General features: G+C 40.2%; 1 protein-coding gene across 3 annotated transcripts in view; it reads right to left on the bottom strand.

Moving 5' to 3' along the window:
* Positions 1-24,536, bottom strand: part of NBEA (neurobeachin) — a 470,020-nt gene that overhangs the window by 341,241 nt on the left and 104,243 nt on the right. For all 3 annotated transcript variants that reach the window (XM_053916392.1, XM_053916393.1, XM_053916394.1), the window contains 6 exons: positions 21,511-21,691; positions 19,435-19,565; positions 17,824-17,931; positions 12,663-12,831; positions 11,230-11,325; positions 2,977-3,415 (listed from right to left, as the gene is read on the bottom strand). In XM_053916392.1, coding sequence (XP_053772367.1) covers positions 2,977-3,415; positions 11,230-11,325; positions 12,663-12,831; positions 17,824-17,931; positions 19,435-19,565; positions 21,511-21,691 — 1,124 coding nt within the window. The remainder of the gene's footprint in view (positions 1-2,976; positions 3,416-11,229; positions 11,326-12,662; positions 12,832-17,823; positions 17,932-19,434; positions 19,566-21,510; positions 21,692-24,536) is intronic.

Raw genomic sequence — 24,536 nt, 5'->3', positions numbered from 1 at the left:
AAGCTAACACAGTTAAAAACCCCATCAGTTGCTATAGGAAGCTATATCCAAATTAACAACCTACACTAAGTTAAAGAATATGTGCTGGCAATAGAACAAATGAACTATTGGCTCACAAAAGTGAAACCCTAGGCGATCTCCACGGGGATTGGACAGTATTATCATGAAGTCTGATTCAGTTACAAAAAAAGGAGCAACAGAGTTTCTGGCCACACCACGACTACAGACTACCGGTGAAGCCATCATTGTTTCAGGACGACCCATGGAAGTCTGCGCCTGAAATGGGGGGTGTTCGGGACTCTGCTTCAGAAGCCTGTCCTCTTGGATCCTATTTTCAGAAACTTCAACCGGATGTTAAAAGAAACGTCACAACGGGGGTTTCAGACTCGAGTGCTTCGGAAACGTGTTTACATACTCCGCAATGGGATTATCACATCCTGGACAGGTAAGGCTGGCAGTAGAAAGCTTTGGAAACACAATGGAAAGCGCAGCCGCAGGGCAGCACTTGGGGGATGGGCCTCCAAGCGTGCGGCTCAGAGCTCGGAGCTGGAAGTTGGATTTTTGATGTTGTCACTCCCTATGTATTGAGTGGCTGACAGAGAATCAGACCCGTCTGGCTGGCTGGCAGCTCATTTTGCTGGCAGGTGGCAAACAATTAGACACACCAATTTGTGCCTCCTGATGACATTAAAGCATGAAACTAAGTTGTATGCAGGGCCCAGTGATTTGTGTGAAAGCATTTCAAAAATAATACTCTTTGCCGTGGCAACTCATTTCAGACTGCCACCTCCCATTACAGCTTTGAGCGGTGACGGTGACAGACTTGAGCTGCGTGCGGTGCGAGGCCGCTTCTGTTCAATCCGGAGCCAGCGCCCCCTGAGACCCCAATCCCTGCTCTCATCAACATCGCCTCGTCATTTACATGCGACGGTGCCGAGTGACCGCAGACCTTAGCCCCACTGGGGCCCCTTTCCCTAAAACGAGCTGGAATGTGCTTTGTGCACCTCAGCTCCAGTTCTACTCGTGAGATTTGGGATAAAGACTGAGCTCCCACTGCCTTCTGCACACAAGCCACCAAGAACAAATCACAAAGTTCTATTTTCTTAAAGCGATATTTTCAAAAGTGTAATAAATTTTCAGTAGCTAAGAATATTGGTACTGAGGTGACTGCTTTGTTATGGTTTATTAAAAAACAATGTTCTTACAATAATCCAAATTAAAACAAAAATATTTTACTTAATTTTTATTTCACTGGATTCCCTTATGCAAATTATAACAATTCTCTATTTTTATTAAAATTTTAAATATATAACTTAAAGTTAAGTGAAACAAAGCTTTCATTATCCTAAATTAAATTATTATAACATTCACTTATAGAACTTTGTAGTTAGAAATACCTACATGTATGTTTATACACACCCACACACACCCCTACCCGGATACCCTGGGTCCACAAGCCCAACAGGTGAGACCAAGGACATCAACAGGGAATGGCCTAAGGAACACCCAAGACTCTATATGAATAAACCAACTATTTTAAAGAGAAGTATCTTTCTACATTTACAGAACTTCCTTTCTTTTAGATTTTAAAATTTTTTGATACTTGACATATTTTATATGACAATTATTTGTAAACATTTCTATCTCCTTTTATTATTTGTAAGTTTATAAAGGACAAAATACTCAACATTTTATGCTACACAATGACTAATGCCATTTATATTTTCACAACAGGTTTTCAAGAAATATCTGTAGGACACTAGTTAAAATATGTATAGGGAAAGTTTAAATTATATTCATGTACAAAAAGACAATTCATCCTAACTAAAAATGACTTTACTGCCACATTCCTGCCCCAACCACAACACATCACTGTCTCTAACTTAGACAAAGCAGTCTAACTAGTTTAGAGAAAGCAGCATGAAAGAGACATTGTATTTTGACATTACAATTTCAGAAACATTTGATTTCCAATCTTGATCTTCTCTATCTTAGAAAAAAATATTTGCCATCACTTCACACACAAATATAGATTTTTGTAGGAAAAAGTGTTTTGAACATATGTAAGGTAAAGACAGAAACAGTATGCAAACATAATTCAGAATATGTTATCAATCCCAGTATCAGACACTATTGTTAGAAAGCCTATCCTAAACTATTTTTCTAATTGTAACATGCTTTTAAATAGTAAGATATATTATATGCACAAGTTCTTTGGTTCCAAAATATTTTATTCTTCTATGAACTATCCTTTTTTTTTTTTTTTTTGGCAACTACATTGGAATAGAAACAAAATCCTTGACTCTCAACTAAAAGTTCCCTGCATGATTAACATTTGAGTGTAGAGGAATAGATGGGGCCATGTTAGAAATTGCTTAGAACCCTAAAATGCAAGTCAGTAATATCTACTTTCCAATTCATGCCTCAAAAAAACGGCTTTAACAAAGAAAATGTAAATTCCATAAGGAAGATGATCACACATTTAAAAAATATTTTTCATATACCTGCATTTAGAACTCAAAACACAGCAGATTATTGAATATCCAGCAGTTATTACAGTTTCTGATCACATTTGGATGGAACTGCAGAGCCACATCAGACCCGTGAGAAACCTGGCCTACCCCATCCCCATTTATACCCATGAAACAATTCAGTCCAAAAAGATACAATGATGTCCCGGGGGGGCAGGGGAGGCAGTCACTTGGAAATCGATTATCATTGGAATCTGAGTTTCTGTTTCCAATGCAATCTGATAGGCTCTGTATCCTACAGAAACCCCTTTTCCAGATGTGTTCTTCGGACGCCACGCTGTGAGATCAGTCAGGTTGGTCTCACTTAGACATCCTGTGCAGCAAGAATCTACATCAATAAATACGATGTTTTCAAGACCCCTGGATGTTTTTAATGCGCAGACTCAAGCCCTCCCTCCTCCTGCCCCGCGCACAGAGCACCACAGAGAGCTGGCTGAGCACCTACCTGTCGAAGGAATGGAACTGCATGGGAAGAATTGCTTGCGCCTCCCTCTTCAGGGCTGGGTCCGGGTACGGGATGGGGTCCGGGCCGCACTCCACCACGTCCACTGGGGTGGCCACAAGACTCTTTAGGATCTCCTTGACGTTGATGCCCTTGGTTTGGCTGATGCTGGATATGGACGGCGCAGGCTTCAACATTTCACTGGGGGGCTCGGCCAAGCTCTCTTGTGACTTCTTCACTTCGGACGACAAGGTGGACAGCAGCTCACTCATGGCATCAGGGCCTGGGCCGGGCTCCAATTCCGCCCCATTCAGGATGCTAGCCACTTGCTCCTCTCCAATTCCTGAATCCGTATGAGGAATGGAACTTCCCAGCTGCGCATCTTCACTGGGGGCCGGTGCTTCTTTCTCTTTCACGGGGTCTGGAAATGCAGCAGGGGTTTCTGTAAGGAAAGAAAACGGTTCCGATAAAAAGTCTAAGAGGGGAAACCCAGTATCACCAACAGAACAGTCTCACAGGTTAGAGGAAACAAGCCCGTGATAAACGAAACATCTGCTACGGGCTGTGCAGGATAACGCAGCGGCTGGGTCAGAAACACACCCACCTATATCGGTCCTCTTGTCCAGCAACCAGCCACAGACCCTGTCCTCTTATAAATCCCATGGCCTTTCGACACCAAAACCCAGAGCGCCTGCGGAGTCTCTGGGGTGTTTCTACCTGCAGGCCAAGATAAGCACACCCACAGTTTGGGGTCATTTAAACCAAGGTGCTAACTAAACTTTGGAGATTTCAAAATAACCTGAGGGACACAAAATGAGAAGACGAGATGTGTGAGGAAGTTATTTCCACTCCCAGAGAGACTACTGAATTTATTTCACGTATGTGTGCATCCACAGATTGCGTATTTTTGGAGAGAAGACAGAAAAAAACACTAGAGACCTAGAAATATTTCTGAGACAATAGGACCGAGAATGCAAACACAGAAGAAAACAACTCCAACATCAAGAAAAAAATCAGTATTGTGGTTACTAGCACGGGCTAATTTTTCTTATAGAGGTTAATTATCAAAAGGCATATAATGCATGGCCAGTGTGGCTCAGTTGGTTGGAGAGTCACCCTGCAACCAGAAGTTGTGGGTTCAATCTCCAGCCAGGGCACATACAGGAGGCTATAGATCAATGTTTCTCTCTCACATCGATGTTTCTCTCTTTCTTTCCTTCTCCCTTCCCCTCTCTTTGAAATCAATTAGCACGTTCTCAGATAAGGATTTTTTAAAAAGGCATTAATCAAGTCTATCACTTAGTATGAATTTAGCTAATTTATAGATCTGGCCTTGAGTTTGGCTTTACCCTAATGGGATGTCTCAATATCTTTATTTACAGTGTGTTTTACATCAAGAGATACACAAAAAATGTAAACTTTTGAAGTTTACTTAGTATGAAACATAACCATTTTGCCAGCAAACAAAATATGGAAGGAAATAAAAGCTTTAATTTAGTTTCCACAAGACACCACGTAGTGAGATTTCCACCAAATATAATATTTTGCTGTTTTATTCAACTGACTATCAATGGACAATTCAAATCTATAACTCATTAACTAGATACTTGAAACTCCAATATTAATGCTAACCTCTCAATTATAAAACACAAGTTTATTAAAATTGAACATTATAAATCATCAAAACATTTACACAGTAATAAAACCCTGTTTTATTTTTACTATGACTGAGAAAAGATTTCAAAAACAAGGCAGTAAATCTGACATTTCAATAAAAATTCCATTCAAATAAGTAAGTTTTGTAAAGCGTACCTTGTGATCACATTACATAGAAATAAAAATAAACGCCAATGGAAAATTTTGTTATAGTAATTGCACATAAAAAATGGGTCAATAGTCAAAAAGCTTACGTTCCCATTACGCACTAACACCTTTCACGGAACATGCTACTGGTTAATAGCATAAACGTCACTTCAGATAACTTACAGGGTTTTGTGGGACGCAGAAAGTGCTGTGAGTACCTGAGTAACTTCAACAGGAAGGTAAGCAAGACCAGCAGAGAAAGTACAACGTTCGCACATACTCGGTTATCATATCAAGGACTGCAGACCTGTGACCTCCCGCTAGCTCTCATCCACCCCTGAGGCACCAGCCCCGTCTGGGCGCAGGGCAGGCAGGTCCCGCCGGAGCGATCCGCCCTAGCCAGGAACAGACGCCTCTTTCTCCGTGCTTCACGGAGCCTGAGTTCATCTACCAAATTCTGTGAAAATTACGGGGTTAAATGACGTGATTGCTATGTGGTGACCTCATTTATCACATCCCTTCCTCCAAAAACCTTGTTTCGCAGTGATTTAGGAAGTGTTTCAATATCTCACCTATTAAGTTATTCATATTGCTATTTTTCAAACTCTCTAAATAAGGAATAACATGAAAGGAACATTCAGTTCTTTGTTAGTATGGCACCAAAATTATATTAATTATTTCCTCTTCAAATAGTTTAACACTAAGGAAAAACTACATCACATTACAGTGACTTAAAATAACACATTAAAATCTGTATATAACCACCATGTATATTTTGTTTATATTAAATCCAAAAATGCCAATTTACGTAAAAATTAACCTGAATTCCAAAGGGAAAAAAATAGATAAAAAAACTTTCAAAGTCATTATTAAAATTCATTTTATGCCACACAAGAATGCAATGCATTGAGTAATTGTTTGCAATTAATTATAGATGGTTCAGTTTGTTTGTTTGCGACACTGAATGTGCGAAAAAAGTACAGCTTCAGGACTTCGGTATTATCAAAAATAAGCCCATAACAGACAAAGTCACAATTGGGAGAAACGAGAAAGAGCCAAGAAGGTCCTCCAGCTGAGGCCGCGTGCACGGCCTGTGCACCCGCTGGAGTTCACCCTGTACTTTGTACTTTTTCCCATTACTATGTATCCCCCTTATACCCTCTTGCTTCCCCCAACACACTTCGTACCTTCAGTAGTATTAAAAACAGACATTTAGGAGTTAAAGTTTTAGAAAATATTATAAATAACTGACCATGATTTTCACCAGTAAATAACTGAGATATATAATATATTCAGTATCACTATCCAATAAAAATTCTGTATTACATTAATGATAGTTACGGAGTACTTATAAATTATAATGCACCCACATAATAGATTACAATGGGCCCATTAAAAATAATTCCAAAAGCTAGAGAAAATAACAAACTTGTAACATTAAAAACATTAGTGCTAGTTTATAAGAATATAAAAACGTATTTAATAAATATTAACTTTAGCCCTGGCTGGTGTGGCTCAGTGGATTGAGTGCCAGCCTGTGAACCAAAGGGTTGTTGGTTCAATTCCCAGTCAGGGCACATGCCTGGGTTGCAGGCCAAGTCCCCCAGTAGGGGGTGCATCAGAGGCAACCACGCATTGATGTTTCTCTCCCTCTCTTCCTCCCTCCCTTCCCCTCTCTAAATATACACAAATAAAATCTTTTAAAAATTAAATAAATATTAATTTTATTCTTACATATGCAACAAAAACTAAGCAGTAAAAATATTTGTATATAAATTATTGGTCTTTTTTCCCACCATAAGATGCAATTCTGGAAGTAAAATAGATCAAGGGTTATTGATATTTTTATGCTATGTAAAGTACACATATTTATATTCTTATTTTTCAAAATTTTGCCCAAATTGCAAATTATGAAATATTTTTGTTTAAATATAAACTTACTTGATTACTGGTGGATTTAAATAAATTTTTCTCATTTGTACTGTGCTCTGAATTTCCTTTGTTAGCTTTTTGGTATTTTTCTACATTTTTCCATTACTATATGATATATTATTTTAATTGATCTATAAGAGTTTTTTATTCATTAAGGCTACTCACTTTTATCATGTAACTAAAATTTTCCTATTTGCATTTATTTTTCATTTTGTTAATGTGGCCAACATACAGCATGTAAAACCTTCATTTAATCATATACTTTATAGCTTCAGCCATATGATATTATGATTTAAATATATTTTCTTACATAAATATTAATTTCAGTTTTATTGAATTATGTTCTGTTTCATTTTTAGCTATAAACTTTAATACACGTGAAATTTATCTGGCACACTATAAAACAGGGACATCAATTGATTTTTTCCAAGTGGTTGCCCCATTTGGTAATTCCCATACCATTTTTCAAATAATAACTTCCCATTCCATTTGACTAGAAAAGTTGTATTTATAATAATGACATATACAAATTCTAGTCTTTTTAAAGACTGCCTATGCCCTATGTCTATTCTTGTAACAGTACCACATTCTCTTAATTTTTTTATTTCCTCTATTAATCCTTTTCCTGGATTATAAATTGTTAGATGAAAAACATGACATTTACTTGTAAGTTCACCTACACATTAACTTTCTTCTTGTTAAACCTAAAGTGAAATAATTAACACAAAGCTTTAACAGCTTCCAGGACAAGCTATCAATAAAAGTTTCTTACATCTATTTTATGGCTACCATCAATACTTAGCTTTTTAAAAAAACTGTTCAGCTTTCTTACTGACTTACTCATTCCATTAGCTTAACAATATTTAGTTGGCCTACTTCCCCGTGCCAGGCAAGGTGAAAGGCCCACTTCTGGAAGTTTACATCTGAATACACAATTCGACAAATACATAGACTGCAGAACCACCAAGACTAGAAAAAAACAAGGGTGCCATTATAGAGAACAGGGTGGAAGGGGGAAGCCAGGGGGTGCCATGAGTCAGGAAAGATGCTGTGAAGAGGTTGCCGCTAACAGCTGAAAGATGCGTGAGCAGCAGTCATAGAAAACACAGAGGGAAGAGAGAGCCAACCACCAGGAGCAAAATACGAGGCAGGAAAGTCCTGGACCGATTAAAGAGCTAAAGGCAACCTGGCTGCAACGTCATGAGCGAACGGAGGAACAACCTCAGATAAAGGTGGAAAGGTAGACCACCACCAGATTACCCAGGACCCATGTGATAATTTACTCTAAATGCTGCTGGAAAAATTTAAGTCAGAATGGGACATAATTTCATTTTCAGTTTAAAACAAAATGTAGCAAAACTAAAAAAAACTACAATGAAGAGCAGTAAAAGAGGTAAGAAAACCATTTTGAAGAGAATTATAGTAATCCAGGTAAATTAGCACTAAAATAATCTTACTACTGTAAGTTTGGATACTACGACTTTGTCCCATAGTTATAGAAAGCCTTTAGAGAGAAAAATTGTTTCATTATATTTGTTATACTACATATTATAAAATATTTCCATGAACATATATTAAATACAAATTGTATTTCATTGCATTATTTTTTAAGTTATATGTTAGTGTTGCTTTAACATCGTTCACCAGTTAGAACACTGAATGACTGGAGACCAGTCCAATTAAGAAACGGGCAGCACTCGAAGGAGGACTAAGACCTGGAAGTGAGGACCATCAAAGACTGAAGAGAAGGGAGAGGCTGGAGGGCCAGTTCAGAGATTTCCAAAAGGTTCAATAAGGAGCTGCAAGAAGGGAAGGAGGTGTAAAGGAGGCAAAACTTCTCAAACTGTCTGTGACAACAAAAATGTTTCAAAGTACATAGAATAAAAGCACACATGTTTTTTATTATTTGACTCCACAGACACAAAACTGTATCTCAATAAATATAATGTGAACAAAGATAACATTGGAAAAAAGAAAATAATCACGAAAACTGTTCATGTTGCACTAAAAGTGTGTGTACACTAAAGTTTTTACACTTGTAACTTTTCTCATTACACATCAGAACTAAATAAATAGTTTTAAGCAGAGAGTTATTCCCCAAACCAAAGGACTATGTAAACATTTTGAACAAACACTGAGAATATAAATATTTAAAGTTTATAATCTGACCTTGAGCTTTTTGCTTGTTAACCTAACCTGATCCAAGTTGAACCTGCATAATGTTACTCGGGAGAATACTACATAGCTAAGCTGCTTGTATTGTAATAACATGCAGAGGGGAGAAAGCAGCGTCACAGAGAGATGCTGATGGAATGGAACTCAGGAGCTCAGAGTATTTTTTGTCCACAATGATTCAAAACATACCATCGATGTTCAATACCTAGTTCCAGTAATTCATCCTGCAGTTATAATCAAACATAAATCGTTCAGTATCCAGTTCCAGTAACTCATCCTGCATAGTTATAACCAAATACAAATTGTTTCACTGAAGAAAGAGTTCCAATTTCCTGAATTTACTATGCATGAATCCTCATTTAATGGAAAACAAAACACAAAGCATTCTATTAAATACATAAAATGACAACGTAACTTTTCAAGGATGAACGAAATCAAGGTTATTCCTATAGACTGAGACAGTTCACTGATAATTATTACTAAATGATGAAACATGTCATAGAAATTGTGTACTTGAGATTTTGACTTCCATCTCTGTCCTCTGACACCTCCTGCCAGTGGAACACACGTGGCAGCCCCTCTGTGCCAGAGGCACTGTGTTCACTGCAGGTATTTTGCGTGTCTCACGAAGAAGCCACCCCCGTTAGTCTGTGACGGACGAGCAGACTCCTACAGGGGCCGACCCTGTGCGACACTGAGGTGTGAAACACCGGGGGTGGGGTGGGGGGAGCGCCTCGGCTGGCAGGGACCACCCTCGGCCGGCAGGGCCCACGTCCTGGCACAAGGGAGACAACGCGGCCAGCTTACCGTCAGCCTGCAAGCACCTCAGGATGTACCTCACCACTAAGGCCCCTGTGCAGCTCAGTTAAACCATTCTCCCGGCAACACGCTCTCGGTAAGAAAGTCGTGACTAAGGTTCTGATGCAGGTGGCCTAGGCGGGGCACCTCCCAGTCACTGCAGCTGAGGCTTTGCACCTGCTTCCACAGGACACAGACTCCAGAAGACACGGAATCTGACCTCCTCTGATCCTTCTTATACAACTCACAGCCATTATGTGTTTGTGAGGAATAAAGCTAAAAAGCTGTTTCCTTTGCTTCATCCTGATGTTCAAAGGCTGTGTATTCATACAAAACATCTGTGCATTCCCCAAGTTTTAACAAAAAGACCTCGCTGCTTCACCGGTTCTACTGGTGCAGCTGCTTCATCCACAACCAACGCAGGGGTGCACCCCACTGGGGCCCGCTGGGGGTCACCCCGTGTACACTCACACTAGCTGCTCCCACGGTCCAAGGCGCAGGTCCCCCTTCCTGCTAACTTGGGCCAGGCAGGGCCTCTGCTCCTGCAGGTGACATCACACCTCTGTCCCCAGCTCTTCGCCTCGTCCATCAGGTCAAACCCCTCGCAGGCTGCAGCCTCCCTGTCTTTCTGTTCTGCAGCCAGCCGGGGAGAGCGCTGCCTTCACCAGACTCCTGGACAAGCCTCTTCCCTTAGAAGCAGCTGCCCTACAGACCATACCTAGTCACAGGGGCAGAGCCCTTCACGCCTGTGTCCCGGGACAGCGTGGGGCGTGTGCGCGGGAGGCTCTGTGGGGGAGGTGGGGGACGCAGGAGGAAGCCTGCTGTTTTCCTTTGCTCTGCAGGAGCACTCCTTGTGTTCGTCTTACCCAGACATCACTGTTAATCTCTGAAACTTCCAACTGGTTCTTCTTTTAAAGACTCTCCCATTTTTCTCATTATGTTCACTTTTTCGTGTAGATTGAAAAACACTTTGTACACACTTATGACAGCTGTTTGAATGCCCACATCTAGTAGTTCCACCAGCTCTGTCCTTTCTGAAACTGTTCCTATTGACTGATTCTTCCTCCCACTTCTGCATCACATTTTCCTGCTTCTTTGCACGTTTCACACTCTTCTAGTGGACGTGTGACCCTGGCTTTCACACGGCTTGTTGGAGCGCAGAGAGCCACGCTGGGCTCTGACGCAACTGAGGCTGTCTGGGCTTGTTTTAAGCTTCTTTCCTGCGAGTCTGGAGCGGCCTTCATCTCAGGGCTCAGTCAGCACCGCACTGAGCTGTGCCTCTTCCACAGTCTCCAGTGAATGCCACCACTGTGTAGGCTACTAGACACAGAGTCTGGTGCCCTTCGCTCGCAGGTGGTACTTAAAAATGTAATGGGATTACGCATACAAAAGCTCTATGTTGCTCATTAGCCAGGTATAAATGCAACATGTATCTCCATGAAACCTGAGGCGTATACTTGTTCATAAACAACAGCACTACGGATATTTAGTATATCACATGAGAAAGTAAGAATACCCAAACAGGTCAGGAGATGAGGTCAGTATTACCTTTGTAAAATGAGTGGGCAAAGCTCTGCTCAGGAATTAACTTGGCAAGGAATCCATGGTTCAAACTTGGATGAGGGAGAGATGGTATGACCACAACTGTGGAGAAAATCATGGGATCAGATTTGAGCCAGCATGTAACAACCTGCAACACGGTCCACCGACGATGCACGACAATTTTACTTTCCTGCAGCATGCAAACAGTGCTAGCAATAAAGGCCACGTCTCTGGGGGACAAAAGTGCTTTGTATTAAGAGAAAGGAGATAATATACTTGTAACTTTTTCAGCAACAGACACAGAGACATACAAACACGTAAGAAAATCAGATGTGCTTTTAGTGAACTGGCAATTCACGAGTAAGAGTTTACTACAATGAAATACCATGGTTATGAATTTAAAGGTAACGTGGCATGCAGCAGCAAAGTATTATAGTATCGCCACAACCCGTGTTTCCACAACAACAATAAAAGGTAAATGAGGTATGCTGTGCTATGGAAAATAAGGTGCAGAGATTTGACCACTAATTTATACTCACTTTTTAAAATATCCATTTTATGTACACCATAAACATGCATGTAGGAAAGACAATTTCAACTGCAAGTTAACCCATGGTACATGAAACAACCACTGGGCTACCAAGGTCACACTGCACAAAAGAGAGAGGCAACCTTGGCATCAACACCTGGCCTGAAATGCCGTTAATGGAAGCCACCCCCTGATGTTAGGCTATTAGTTGCCAGAAAATGTGTGTGTCATTTTCAAGCAGAACCGACCAATCTGAAAACACAGGAATTCCTCCACCGTGAGTGTCTTCTGTGGACAGGAGGGCAACCTGAGCCGGGACAGGTCACTGTTGAAGGTAAGTCTTTGATTTTAGCTGAAGCTACTTTGGTATAAAGTTTAGAATGTATGTTTGCTTATTATGAGTCTCTGATAGAGTACTGATATTGAAAATACAGTATTTTATATATATTAACTAATATAAAACACGAATGTTTAATACTGAAATAACTACATAGCAAAAGCAAGCAAGCAAGAAAGAGGAATGCTAGCTTTGAACTTGGCTATGAAGATTTATATTTTGGCTTTGTCTTAGTCTTGCACTACTCTATAAGGACCTCTTAATTTGATGTTTATAAAAGTTAAAAAATAATAAATCTAAACTGCATGAGCTACTTGCATGTTAAATAGTATAACTGATTTATATTAATAAATGTAAAACACTAAAACCAAAATGCACTGAAAAATGAGAATATGGTAAATATCATGGAAATACCATTCATCCATTTTTGAGGGATTGAAGAGTATCAAATTGGCCTTTATGTACCACTTACTTGGAACTATGAACAGAAGCAGTTTAAGTCTGGATGTAAAAATGAAATAAAAAGGAGGTAAGTGATAATGGAAATCCAATAACTAAAACAATGGTGAGTACCTGTACTTGTGGGCGAGTTGATTTCCTGCCTGATGTTTCTGCCCGGCGGGCCTCCGGTCCGCACTGTCTCGCGCTGGGGCTCTAGAATGTCCCGGTACTTGGAGACCATCAGCACCGAGATGAAGTAAACCACAGCCAGAGCTAAGAACTGTGCCTGCTTGCTGTCGTCCTGCGCAGAACGAGAAGCAGACTTAACATTCAAAAGTTTTAAAGTTCTTAGAATGTACGAAACTGTTCCTATTCCATTTTCTTTATAGAGGCAAACTATGACATTTAACTTTTCTTAAAACTTGCTAAATATATTGTTATTCATTATCATTTAAGTATAAATATTGTACAAAACTCCAGGAATATACCATTTGAGTTATAGGTTGAAAGATAATTTCAAAAAACAAAAATGTTAAAGTTTTGTTGAATATGTCACAAAATTCCATTCTTTGTGCTTTTTACTATTATTATCTATTACTTCCAAAAGAGTACACACACTAAAGATTAGGCAGATGGCACAAGGGTGAAAAGAGTAATTTAACATCTCAATTACACAAGCAGTCTCCAGGGCTCTAAAATATTAACAGAGTAAAATGGTACTGGGGACCCATACGATTCTGAGCTGCTACTGTCTGCGCCGGAGGCTGAGCACACGTGGGGGACACGGCGCTGGGGAGCATCAGCCAGATTTCATGTGCACCCGGCAGGAGCCAGAAGGGGCACAGAGTGGCTTCAGGACGAGCGGGGGCCACCTCCGCCTGCTCGAACATTAAAAAGGAAGTCATAACCCCGCTAGCCTGCTCTGGAAAAATAACCAGGGAAACACTGCCAGCACCTGAGGCTGCGACTGCAGCAGCGTGGGAACACGTGGAGCCCTTCCGGAGGAAACCAGCAAAGCACTACCAGGCCTGACGGAGACTTGGCCTCCTTAGCATAAAGGTAATGGTTTTCCACACGGCCTGCAGTCTAGTGGAGAAGGTAACTTTATCTGGGAGCTGCCTGTTACCTTGAAAGATGTATCGCACAAGCCTAGATAACCCTCTAACAGGGAAAACCATCCAGCAGGCAGGTTTATATGATCTCTAAGACCACTTCCAAATTAGGCCATATCTAAAGAGTCACATGTAAATGGTTAGCAAGCTTTGTCCTAAGCAAGGCAAAAGGGATACTTCAAACCAAAACTGCATTACTGTACCCCACAGATGAAAAACAAACATGCATTAAAGTCTAGGAACTATTAATGGGCACTTCATATTTATTACTTCATTTAAGTGCAATGTAAACAAAATCCAAAATCTATGTGAACGTGAGGGGATCAGCCAAAGAACCTGTGTGCCTGACCCACGGACACAGACAACAGTGTGGTGATGGCCAGAGGGAAGGGGGGGCTGGGTGGAGGTGGGCAAAAGGGGAAAACGAGGATAATTGCAATACTGTCAACAATAAAAAAATAAAGACTAAAAAATAAAAAATAAATTATGTGCTTTTGTCAGAACAGAGTGTAAACAAAAAATATTCACTGATGATTTAATGCCACGAAACAAAATTAGTACAGTTAATGGAGAAAATGACCAAAATAGATAAATTCGTTCTGAAATAGGAATTTAGTATTTTGTACTCCACGGGGGACAGCTTTTCTAGAGATACAGTTTCTTATGAAGTGTTTAAAGTGCATACTCCTTGCATTTCAATGCTAATGGAATAAATATACAGAAAAGGGGAAAAAAATCAAAGCTTACATGGTCATTATAAAGGAAACAAGTACAATCAGACCACCATAAGATGCAGCCCAAGCTGTGGTAGACCGTAAGGATCTCACAACACTTGTACCTCCACCTTTGGAAACGCAGTGCCAGGCAATCAATGAAAAGGCATTTAACAAGGACACGTGCAAAGAAGGAACATTGAAGGCCAAGGTACAGAGCTGCAAGCAACAGCTACTGCCACCCTGGCCAAGCTAACACCCCTCACACAGGGCACTGGAGTAGCCACCTTTTCTCTGCAAACCCAGATCTGCAGACTAACTGCGCCACTCAGTCCCCGCTGTCTTTGAAAAAGAGTAACAATTTACTTAGAGGTGAACATCTGGAGAACGACTCAAGTTTTATACAGATTAACTGACTTTCTTAGGTATTTTACTGTTATGAAGACATGAACTTTATTATGTTCCTCCCATCTGCTTCAGAAATGGGGCTCTCCACTAATTCAATATTGTATCAGTTATATATAATTAACTCTGAAATCCTTTAAAAGTTGTAATGCTTCAACCAGGACATTGTAAAACTTTCAATTCAATTTCTAAGGATTAAAATTACTTTAGTTTATATAATTTGGGATACAGGCAATTTAGGATAATAAATTTCCTTTCACTTTTAGCTTACTGGGGAACACTGAAAACAAAGTTTTCTTTTTTTTAAGCCGTATTTTTTTTTTTTACCACATAGCAAATTTTGTCACACAAATCTTTTACTTGGATTTAAACCGTTCATGTGGCTAAATTAGCAATGTCTTCACCACAGAAAACAAGTAAGAACAAGAAAGAAATTTATTCCTCCGGCCACTACGGCTGGTACTCACTTTCTCGCAGGGTTAACACCACTCAGAAATCCTTGAAAAACATGAAGATCCTTAATCTACGATTAAGGGTGTGTGCGTGTGTGTGTGTGTGGTCTTACTAAGAAATTCACATACTTACAAAGCAAAACAACTGACGAAAGAACAGTTTTCTGGCCCCAAGGTTACATTCTATCGCTTAGTTATCTGTGCTATACCCATATATATTTATGGGTGTATATACACACACACACACACACTCACACACACACAGTGTGTGTGTTACATATACTCAATTAACTCTAAAACATATCATTTGTAAAACATTTTGAAATTTCAGAGATTATTGAAAAGTGAGAAAAAGTATGTCTTGGAACCTAGGAAATACAGTGATGGAAAAGGAGAAAGTTCTGGAAGGATCAACCCTGGGATTCTGTGTGACCCTCAGCGACCTCTCCACCCTTCCCAGGAGATAGGAGGACAGATGGAAGTGTCTCTCACACACGTCAGCTCGGGGAGCACAGGTGAGCTGCCCTGAGAGCTAAGCCAGTGACCCCCCCAGGCCACGAGACACGCTGCCTCCAGGAAGAGCGCGAAGCATCACTGCTTAGTACCCACTACATTTACAGAACATCTACAGTTGTTAGCAAAATTACCATAATCTACTGCAATAAACTGATGCAGAATCCGCTAACAATTTAAACAAAATGTCACGCCTGTTGGGTCTGATGGTGCCTCTTGGAAATAAAGATATGACCCATGTTTTAATCATCTCTCATTTTAAAAAACATTCTTTCCACAAAATCTTTTTTTTCAGGAGGAATAATTTTCATTTCTAAATGGTTACATTTTCAGTAAGTGATGTTTTCCCAAGTATAGATTACGAATCAGATTATGGTGAGATTCTTGCATCATAGTTTTTATACTATCATGTGTTTTATGTCCTATTTCTTAAAAATCCCTTTACCATTTATTAATTACAAAGCAATATGAGTTTACTAATGAAACCTGAAAATACAAAAAAGTGTAAAAGGATTAAGCACAAAAGAAAAACTGTTAGCCCAGAGGCAATCATTGGTTCTGTTGGCATTTTTTTAAATTAAGATGTGTGTGCACACACACGCAGCACACAGATGTAATACTTGTGAAATAAAAGCACTGTGGCATACTGCTGCTCTCCCTTGAAATGTATCAGGAATGTTTTTGCATGTCACTAAGTTCTCCTGAAAAGTATGATTCTAACGGCTGCACAGCTTCCTGCTGAATGGATATACTACAATTTATCAGACTGAAACTCTTATTGCGTATGTGTAATGTTGCCAAATTTCCTGTAGGAATCTCTGATGAGCTCGGGAGGTGAGAAGTTCCTTCTGAGTAAAACCGCAGGGGCACGGGGCACCACCATTTGCTGAGGCTGTTAACACACTCTGGGTGAGAGCTCTTCAGAAGGCTGCCGACTGCGCGTCCCACCAGCGCTGCGTGGCGGAGCCCACTGCAACGGGCCCTAGCAGTGCTGGTGTGACGCGTCTTACATTTCCATGTAGCTAGTAGTAAAACTGTCTGACTTTTGTGTTAATCTGCATTCTTTTGATTACTGGTAATACTGAATTTTTATATTACCTTCTCTCTCCTATTTTATGTACACTGCCTATTTTTGTGTTGATATGTTTTTAATTTTCCTAGTGACTTATAAGAACTGCTACATAATGATTTTTCTACTGTATATTCTATCATGTAGTATGACGCTGTATGACTTAAATACATTTTAACCATTTTCTAAAGTACAAAGTACTCCATCCAATTAATCACAAGTAAATTTAAAACATACACTTTCTTCTGTTTCATAAATCATTAACTGAAATAATGCTGTATACCTGAAACTAATACAAAATAATGCTGAATGAAAACTGCAGTTGAAAATAATTTTAATAAAAATAAAAAAAGAAAAACAGAGTTCCAAGCAGCTGACACATAAAAACGGTATTAAGGAGCACTGAGCACGCTGCGTCTGCTCTGCAGTGCCACCCACGCTCCTGCCCAGCATGCACAGAGGCAGCCTCATGCACCCTCGCCCTGACCCCGTCGTCCTGTAACCCGAGTGTTCTGTGAGACCGTCTCCTCAGACTGTCTCTCCCTTCAGACTTATTAGGCTCCCTTCCTAACTCAATTTCCCGTAAATACCTATTTTTAAATGCAGATTCTTTTTTCAAAAGCAATTGCATCCCCTAAAAAGTGGTTTCCAGTAATACCATAATGAATCAATCCCTTTTACCTATAATACAAAGAATGATGATGATAACAAACTTTTTAGTACCTACATATGCAGAAAGAAATACTAAAAGAGAGGAGTAGGTGATTCAGGATAAAATGAATTACAATTTTGCTTAGTACATCCACAACTGATTTCAAAATTTCACATAATTTAAACAGTAACATGTCAATAAGCTTTCAGAGAAAGCTGGGGCTCAACTGTTTTATAAACAGAATTACATTATAAACCCCACAGTTCTCAACTCTGGGATCTTTAGTTTTACTGTCCAGCTTTCTTATAAAGTTTAAATTATTTTACACAAACAACAGCGGAAGGTCCTTCCTGGGAAGTCAAGCAGGCACAACCTACCACGTCCCGGAAGACAACAGCACGAAGGCGATTGATATCAACGTCCTGAAGAAGTCGGTCGGGGTCCTTGATAGGAGACAGGTTACCTGGAACATTTTCCAAAGGAGTCTGAAAAATAGAGAGAATTGTAAAATAAAATAGAAAAAGAAGTAGCGTAATGCATAAACTTATACAGTGCTGTAATTGCTAATGTTCCTAATGGAGGCATTTAATTGCCACTTTCTTTGCCTCGTCATCCCCAGCAAACAGTTGATGACAGCACTCTACTACAAGACACTTTTCCGCTCCCCTGCACTCTGGTCAATTTCCGTTACTAGTGTGCCTGTTCTTCATCATCAGAGTGACCAACACGGACTCAGCAGGGAAGACGGTGGGAGGAACAAAGACGGAGCCTGGACTTCAGACAGCCTGGTCTCTGACCCCTGCTATGTGACCCGGGGCCCATCACTACCTTCGCTGAGCCTCGCCTTCCCCACCTCTAGTTAATACAGCTCTCTGAGTCACTGGGTTTCATTTACCCATCAAGCTCTTATAACATGAGAGTACTATTTTACGTTACTATATGAGATTTTATGTGTGTTTCATGAGCTACAAACAGTTAGAAAAGGTAAACTTAAAAAAATTCAAACGTAGCCTTAATATTAAAGCCAAAAGACATTAAAGATCATTACCATCAAAAATCTTTATATAGTCTAAGATATAAAACTTTGGCCAATTTTATGTGCTGTGTCACATAGCAAACTAGTAACAGAGTCAAGTTCCCTGAAACTGAATTTAGTACTTTTTCACTCACAGAACATGTTAATAACTGGGTGGACACGGTGTGTTCAGAATCGCATGAATCAAATTAGATTAGTATGTGTGATGTGCGAAACATAATTCCTGCTAAGAGAAGGACCTGCTGTTACTCTCCTCCTCATTCTCTACAGACTGCAACGATGGTCTTTCAGTCCTCACGTAAGGTGCTCGGCTGCGCTGCAGCGCGGGCAACAAGACAGCGGGTGCCGGAAGGCTGACAGTTACTTGGTTTCCATTACAATTCCAACCCCCCCACAAACCTCAGTGCGATGATTTAAAGAGGCCAGCAATATTTATCTGAGGGTAATTAAAGTAAACAAGACATTGACAGCACAAATGAAAAGTACAAACTTTATAGCATAAACAAAAAAATTACATTTATACCATTTTATAATTAAAATCATGCCATTATATAAAGTGTTTCTTTTTTTTTAACATTTATTTTCCTTTTTATTTGCAACGGATGCTTTCTTTTTAAAAAAATTTTTATTGTTAAAGTGTTTCTATATCTGTAATGTGAGTCTCGTAAAGATTTTTTAATCAAAAATGCCTGCATCCTCTCTCCTTATCTGTGTGTTAAGAACCCTATGAAGTACAAGTTATTAGTATCTCCATTAAAAACCAAAACCTCAAGTCTCAAGAGAGGCTGAGTAACCTGGTAACGCAACTATGAAGGGGAGAAGCCAGCCCTGGCACCTGGGGCCGTCCGACTTCGGAGCCCTCGGTCTTTAATCAAGCAACACCAGGAGCTCTGTGCCTACAAGTGTAAACAAACAAAGTAAACTGCATTCCACTTGGACAAGGCTGACTTACCTTGGCCGCGGTTGCAGCCGTACCCCCTTGGGGAGCATCCACAGGCTTGCTGCCCCCGTGGGCGGACTTGCCCCCTCGGTCCCGCTGTCTCTGCCGACACTCTAAACAGTTCCTCACAGCGACACAGCAAACTGCCCAAAACCACAAGCTTGTTATTCATGCGAATTGTTGGCTCCGACATGCTGAAAAAGTTGCTAGGTTCTTTTTGTCTTTCTTTCCCCTTCCTCCATCCATTATTTGAAAAATCAACTAGATCAACAAATATTTTGATAATGATAATAATAGAGTAGTAACAAGTACATATAAAACATATGTGTAGTTAAAAATTAAAACAACATACCCCTTTTTTGTTTCAATGAGCTAAAGAAACAGAATATTGCCAGGGCCTTTGAAGCTCCCAATACACTCTTCATGCATAGTCTACCCCCGCATCATTCAAAATTCTGAATTTCGTGAATCGAGGAAACTTTTAAAAACATATCATATTTGATAAATTCTTTGGGGCAGGAAGACTTCTCCCTGCAAGCTGACTACCGCGGGCAGCGGTTGCAAACCCCAACAGCACCTCTCTCCAGGCAAGAGGGTCTGTGCCTTGGTTAGGCAGCGCCAGCTCTCTCTGTAAAAGCTGTGAGGCGCAGCAGGAGACAGCGCCGACCTTGGAGTCAGGCCGTCTGAGTCTGGGTCCTGGCTCTGCTGGTTCTGGCCTGTGCGGCCCGGGCAGCTGCTCCAACTACCTGTGCCTTAGCCCCTTGTGCACAAAATGAGTATAAACGTACTTCCTGAGAGGACCCTCGTAAGGGCTCACTGAAATAACATACATAAAGTGCTTAGAACAGTAAACAGTACATATCGACATATGATTGTTTATTATTATTCTTTTGTAGAACATTCCCATGGATAAAAAAATCTGCTAGGAATTATTAGGATAAAAATAAACACCCCCATCCTTGCAAAGTACAGTCTACCAGCACGGCTGAGCACCTGCGGCAACGCCTGCACGCGCGCTCCCAGCGCAGCTGCAGAGTGTGCTCAGGCCGCTCTGCAGCTGTGACAGGAGGGAAATGAGGCCTCTCAGTCTGCGTGCCTTTTAAGAATGCAAAACAAAAAAGGTTTCAATCACACCTTTCCTAAAGCAGCCCCTCCTCCTCACTTAGATCAGAAACTCCTCCACTCCTGCAGCACAGGTAGGTGTCTACCCAGCAGTTTAAATTACGGGGAGAGCACACAGGTCAGGGATCCCCGCCCTGCACGTGCTCACGCAGGCTCCACGCCAGTACGTCAGCCACGGCTTTCTGCTTCTATCTGAAATCCACAGTGTGCGTAAGCGCCCCCTTCAGGAAAGGCAGGAGGCGTACAGACGGTTCCCGCAGGCCTACGTTTTCGGAAAGCCGTCAGGGCCAAGCTTTCGTGCCTAAGTCGCAGCCACGCCTCGGTGCTCCCTGCACTGGTCGCACTCAGAGAGAACACACGTCTGGGCGCTCGGCACTTGCTCAGGGAGCTCCCACCGTACTTCGCTGCTCCCCACCGTGGGTCTCAGCGGGTCACGGGCCCAGAAGGTTGTAACGACGAGCACCGAGGCGCTGCTGTGCTTGCGAGAAGCCATGTGGCATCCTGTTTTACTTTCCATGCCCCAAATCAAATATCTGCAGGTTTCCAAGTAACTTCTAGTGTTTGACTGCAAGTGGTGCAAAGTCCCGTCTGCGCTGAGCTCCTCACCACAAATGGAGGACGGGGTGCGCGGGGCAGCATCGTGGCCTGTCGCCCAGCACCCAGGGCGCGAGCCCGGGCCAACTGCCCCCAGGTTAGCTCACCCAAAAGGAGTTACCAAATGATCTACTCTACCGGCACTTCAATAGAACATGCTACAGTCCTACTGATTTTTAAACAATTCAAAATACATTTAATTCTATCTCAAACCATAATGCCCTTGAGATGACCAGTTCTACAAATGCCTCACATGAAGACAGAGTGCTTTCCGTGAGTGACCCGAACCACCTCCCCAGCACACAGTCCTCACTGGCACCCCGGGGGGAAGAAAGGAACTGGCGGCAGGGGCTCCTGCGGGAGCAGACTCACCAAGCCGGAGGCACTGCCGCATCAGGCCTCCGGAAGACATGTTCTTTTCGGCCTCGATCTCGCTGAAGTTCAGAGAGCTGGCAAAGACCAGCACGTCCACCATGGCCATCAGCCGGCTGAGGAAGGTCACCGCCGTCTCCGCGGACATGCCTTGTGTCACTTCGATGTTCTCCAGCTCGGTCTTTAAAGAGAAGGTGGAAGGCTCGCTCACATTGGGGAGTGCGCTCCGTGCACACACACAACACAGGGGAAGAGCAGTTCAGTGCAGTCGGTGCACTTCAAGAACACACGCGTCATAAAGCATCACCCGAGTTAGTGCACCGTGACAGCTGGGCACCCAGCTGAGTCAGTCTACCTATGAATGAATTATCTTTGAATAAAGGAGAAACCTAGCTGTAAAATCAACGTTAGATTTCAATGTCATTACTTGTAAAAACTACATTCCAAACTGTAGATCATTTTGCAAAGATACTTAGAATAGCACATATATATTTATACTAGTTTTATTAGTTAAGAAATATACCATTCATACTTCTTGCCTAAAATCCTCACCCCTGTTTATAAAAAAAGTGTTCATTTTTCTTTTCTATAAATGTATGATGAGTAACAGGGAAGATAATACGACACCCTTCACTGGCATCAAAATGAGACAAATGTCAAATGAGAGTGCATAACAGCTCCTTATCCTTTTCAGAATAAACTAAAACCGCTGGGTATCTCAAAAGTAAACAGTAAAAATCTAAGATAAAAATAATGAAAGAGCATTATTCTCCTGCAGCTATAAGCACCAGCAAAAACTAGAATCAGCAGAAATCCAGCTTGGTGTAGCTGTATTTTCACTAAAACGTTGTGATAACACAATTTCCTGCTTTCAAGGGGAAAGTTACAAAGTGGTTTAAGATGCAAAACTGGATGCTACAAGCAATAGCAACATTTCTTATTTTATTTTTCATTGTTGATTACATAACATTTTCATTATTTTGGTTCAATATGACTAGGCCTCATCTTTTCAATGCGTCGAAGAGCAGAGTAACCTAACGAATGCTTAAAAATAAAAAATACTGCTTGCTGTTTCAACTTTCTAAAAATAGGCCTACTAGCCATACTGATTACCGTTAGTTCTCAAACGATAAATTAAACTACAAGGTAAGCATATATGCTAGGTCTCCACTTCAATTTCACGAGTCGTTCTGACTTTGCATATGCCCATCCTCTACTTAAAACGTGTGCCTCTCACGTGGACGTGACACTGTCAGCAGAAAGCAAGGTTGTTCTTTAAAGGCAACTTCAGCGCTTCCTGTGCACAGGACGGGCATTAGAAAGGAGTGGGGGCTGCTGCAGGCCCGAGGTGACTTCATTCTGCATAGAGAATGAACACCCTGTCTTCCTTCCATTTAATATCAAGTCGGTGGCAAATTCTTTCTAAAATGAGCTTGAAAATATTCAAATCTTTGTTTTCAATGTTGGTTTACATTATGCCAATGCAGTATCTATGGCCTGAAGAAATAATTAATTCATTACTAACATTTTCAAAATGCAGACTCCTTGTTTCCTAGCACTTCCACTGCTATACAATGTCACTTCACAGCATGAATTACCATCTGTGACCACCACACAATAGATAATGAAAAGCAAAGAAACTCATTTTATATAAAACCGCTTTCGAATCACAGTTATCAATGTAAGTTTTTGTAACGGAATGGAAGATCTGGTCATTGCTTAGACCTACTAGATATTCTGAGTAACTTCTGAAGAATTTAGAATATTAGGATATCCATAGGTATGTTCTCAAATAAATTCTTCGTCATTCTGAATTCCTGAAATTATTAGAACTCTAACTCACTTTGTTAATTGTCTTTGCATCTTGAGATCTACAAGACTTAACCTTCAAAATATGCTTTAATATTTAAATGAGTGAATTATATACAGGAATTATAAACAGAATTATTAGCTGTCCATATAATTTGTCAAACTGTTATTGTTGACTAAACAAAAAATATTTTAAAATAATAAGCATTCTTAATATAAACCATAACCTAAAAGAGATCTTACTACATATAAAAGTAATATATAATTTTGATGGAATGTTATATGAACCTAACAGGCTTAAAAATAAAGAGCATTCACATATCATTATTCCCAATCATAATAACATATTTCATCATCCAATTTTCTTTCAATGTTGTTTCAGCTAACATCTGATTGTACAAATGACTGAAATACTCCTGTTTTCATTATATTACAATACTTTATTCTGAAGACTACTGTGGATAATAGAATAGTAGTCCATCAATGAACTAAAAGCAATACTCATTTAAATGAATCTTTTAAATATAACTAAGACATACCTAATGTTAAAGATGGTATGGAAACACAAAATATAAGCAAGTCAAATATTTCATAAATAAGTGAAAATAAAATTTAAAAATAAAACCCTGAAAATTAATGAAGTAATACTAACCTTAGAACCCTGGACATGCATTAGACAAAACAGACAACAGACCAAAAAAGTAGAAGAAAAGAAAATTATTAAAATTAAATAAAAATGCAATGTAAAATTGAAACAAAATAATATACTTAAAATTATATTGGATTATTTTATTGAAAGCAAAAATTCTCAGAAGAGGTATTCACTTTATATATTACAATGGTTAAGATTAAATATCAAATATTTAGACTTCTACTTATTCTCTTCATTAGAATAACTCTGCCCAAATAACACACATATGAATATAGTTCATATACTAGAAATTATGCATATTCTATTTTGTAAAATAAGTGTCTTTTCCTAGCAGATGACTAAGGAAACATTTAATAAACAAACTAATACAATGTTTCTGTAAAAGCCCTAACTCTGCACTGGTTTAGGCAAAAGTGACTTAGGAAAATAAACTATAACAAGCTTCTAGGATCTCCTTTAATCATGTTTTATTTTGGCGCTCATCCTGTAGATGAAAACTCCCAGGAGTTAACGAGTGAACTATTTGAGTGATTTAAGCTAAAGACCACATTCCCTTGCTAGGAAA

Source organism: Desmodus rotundus, chromosome 13, assembly GCF_022682495.2.
Source record: "Desmodus rotundus isolate HL8 chromosome 13, HLdesRot8A.1, whole genome shotgun sequence".
Classification (NCBI taxonomy): Eukaryota; Metazoa; Chordata; class Mammalia; order Chiroptera; family Phyllostomidae; genus Desmodus; species Desmodus rotundus.
Note: the sequence above shows the minus strand (reverse complement) of the source record. Positions and strands in the feature narration are given on the sequence as shown.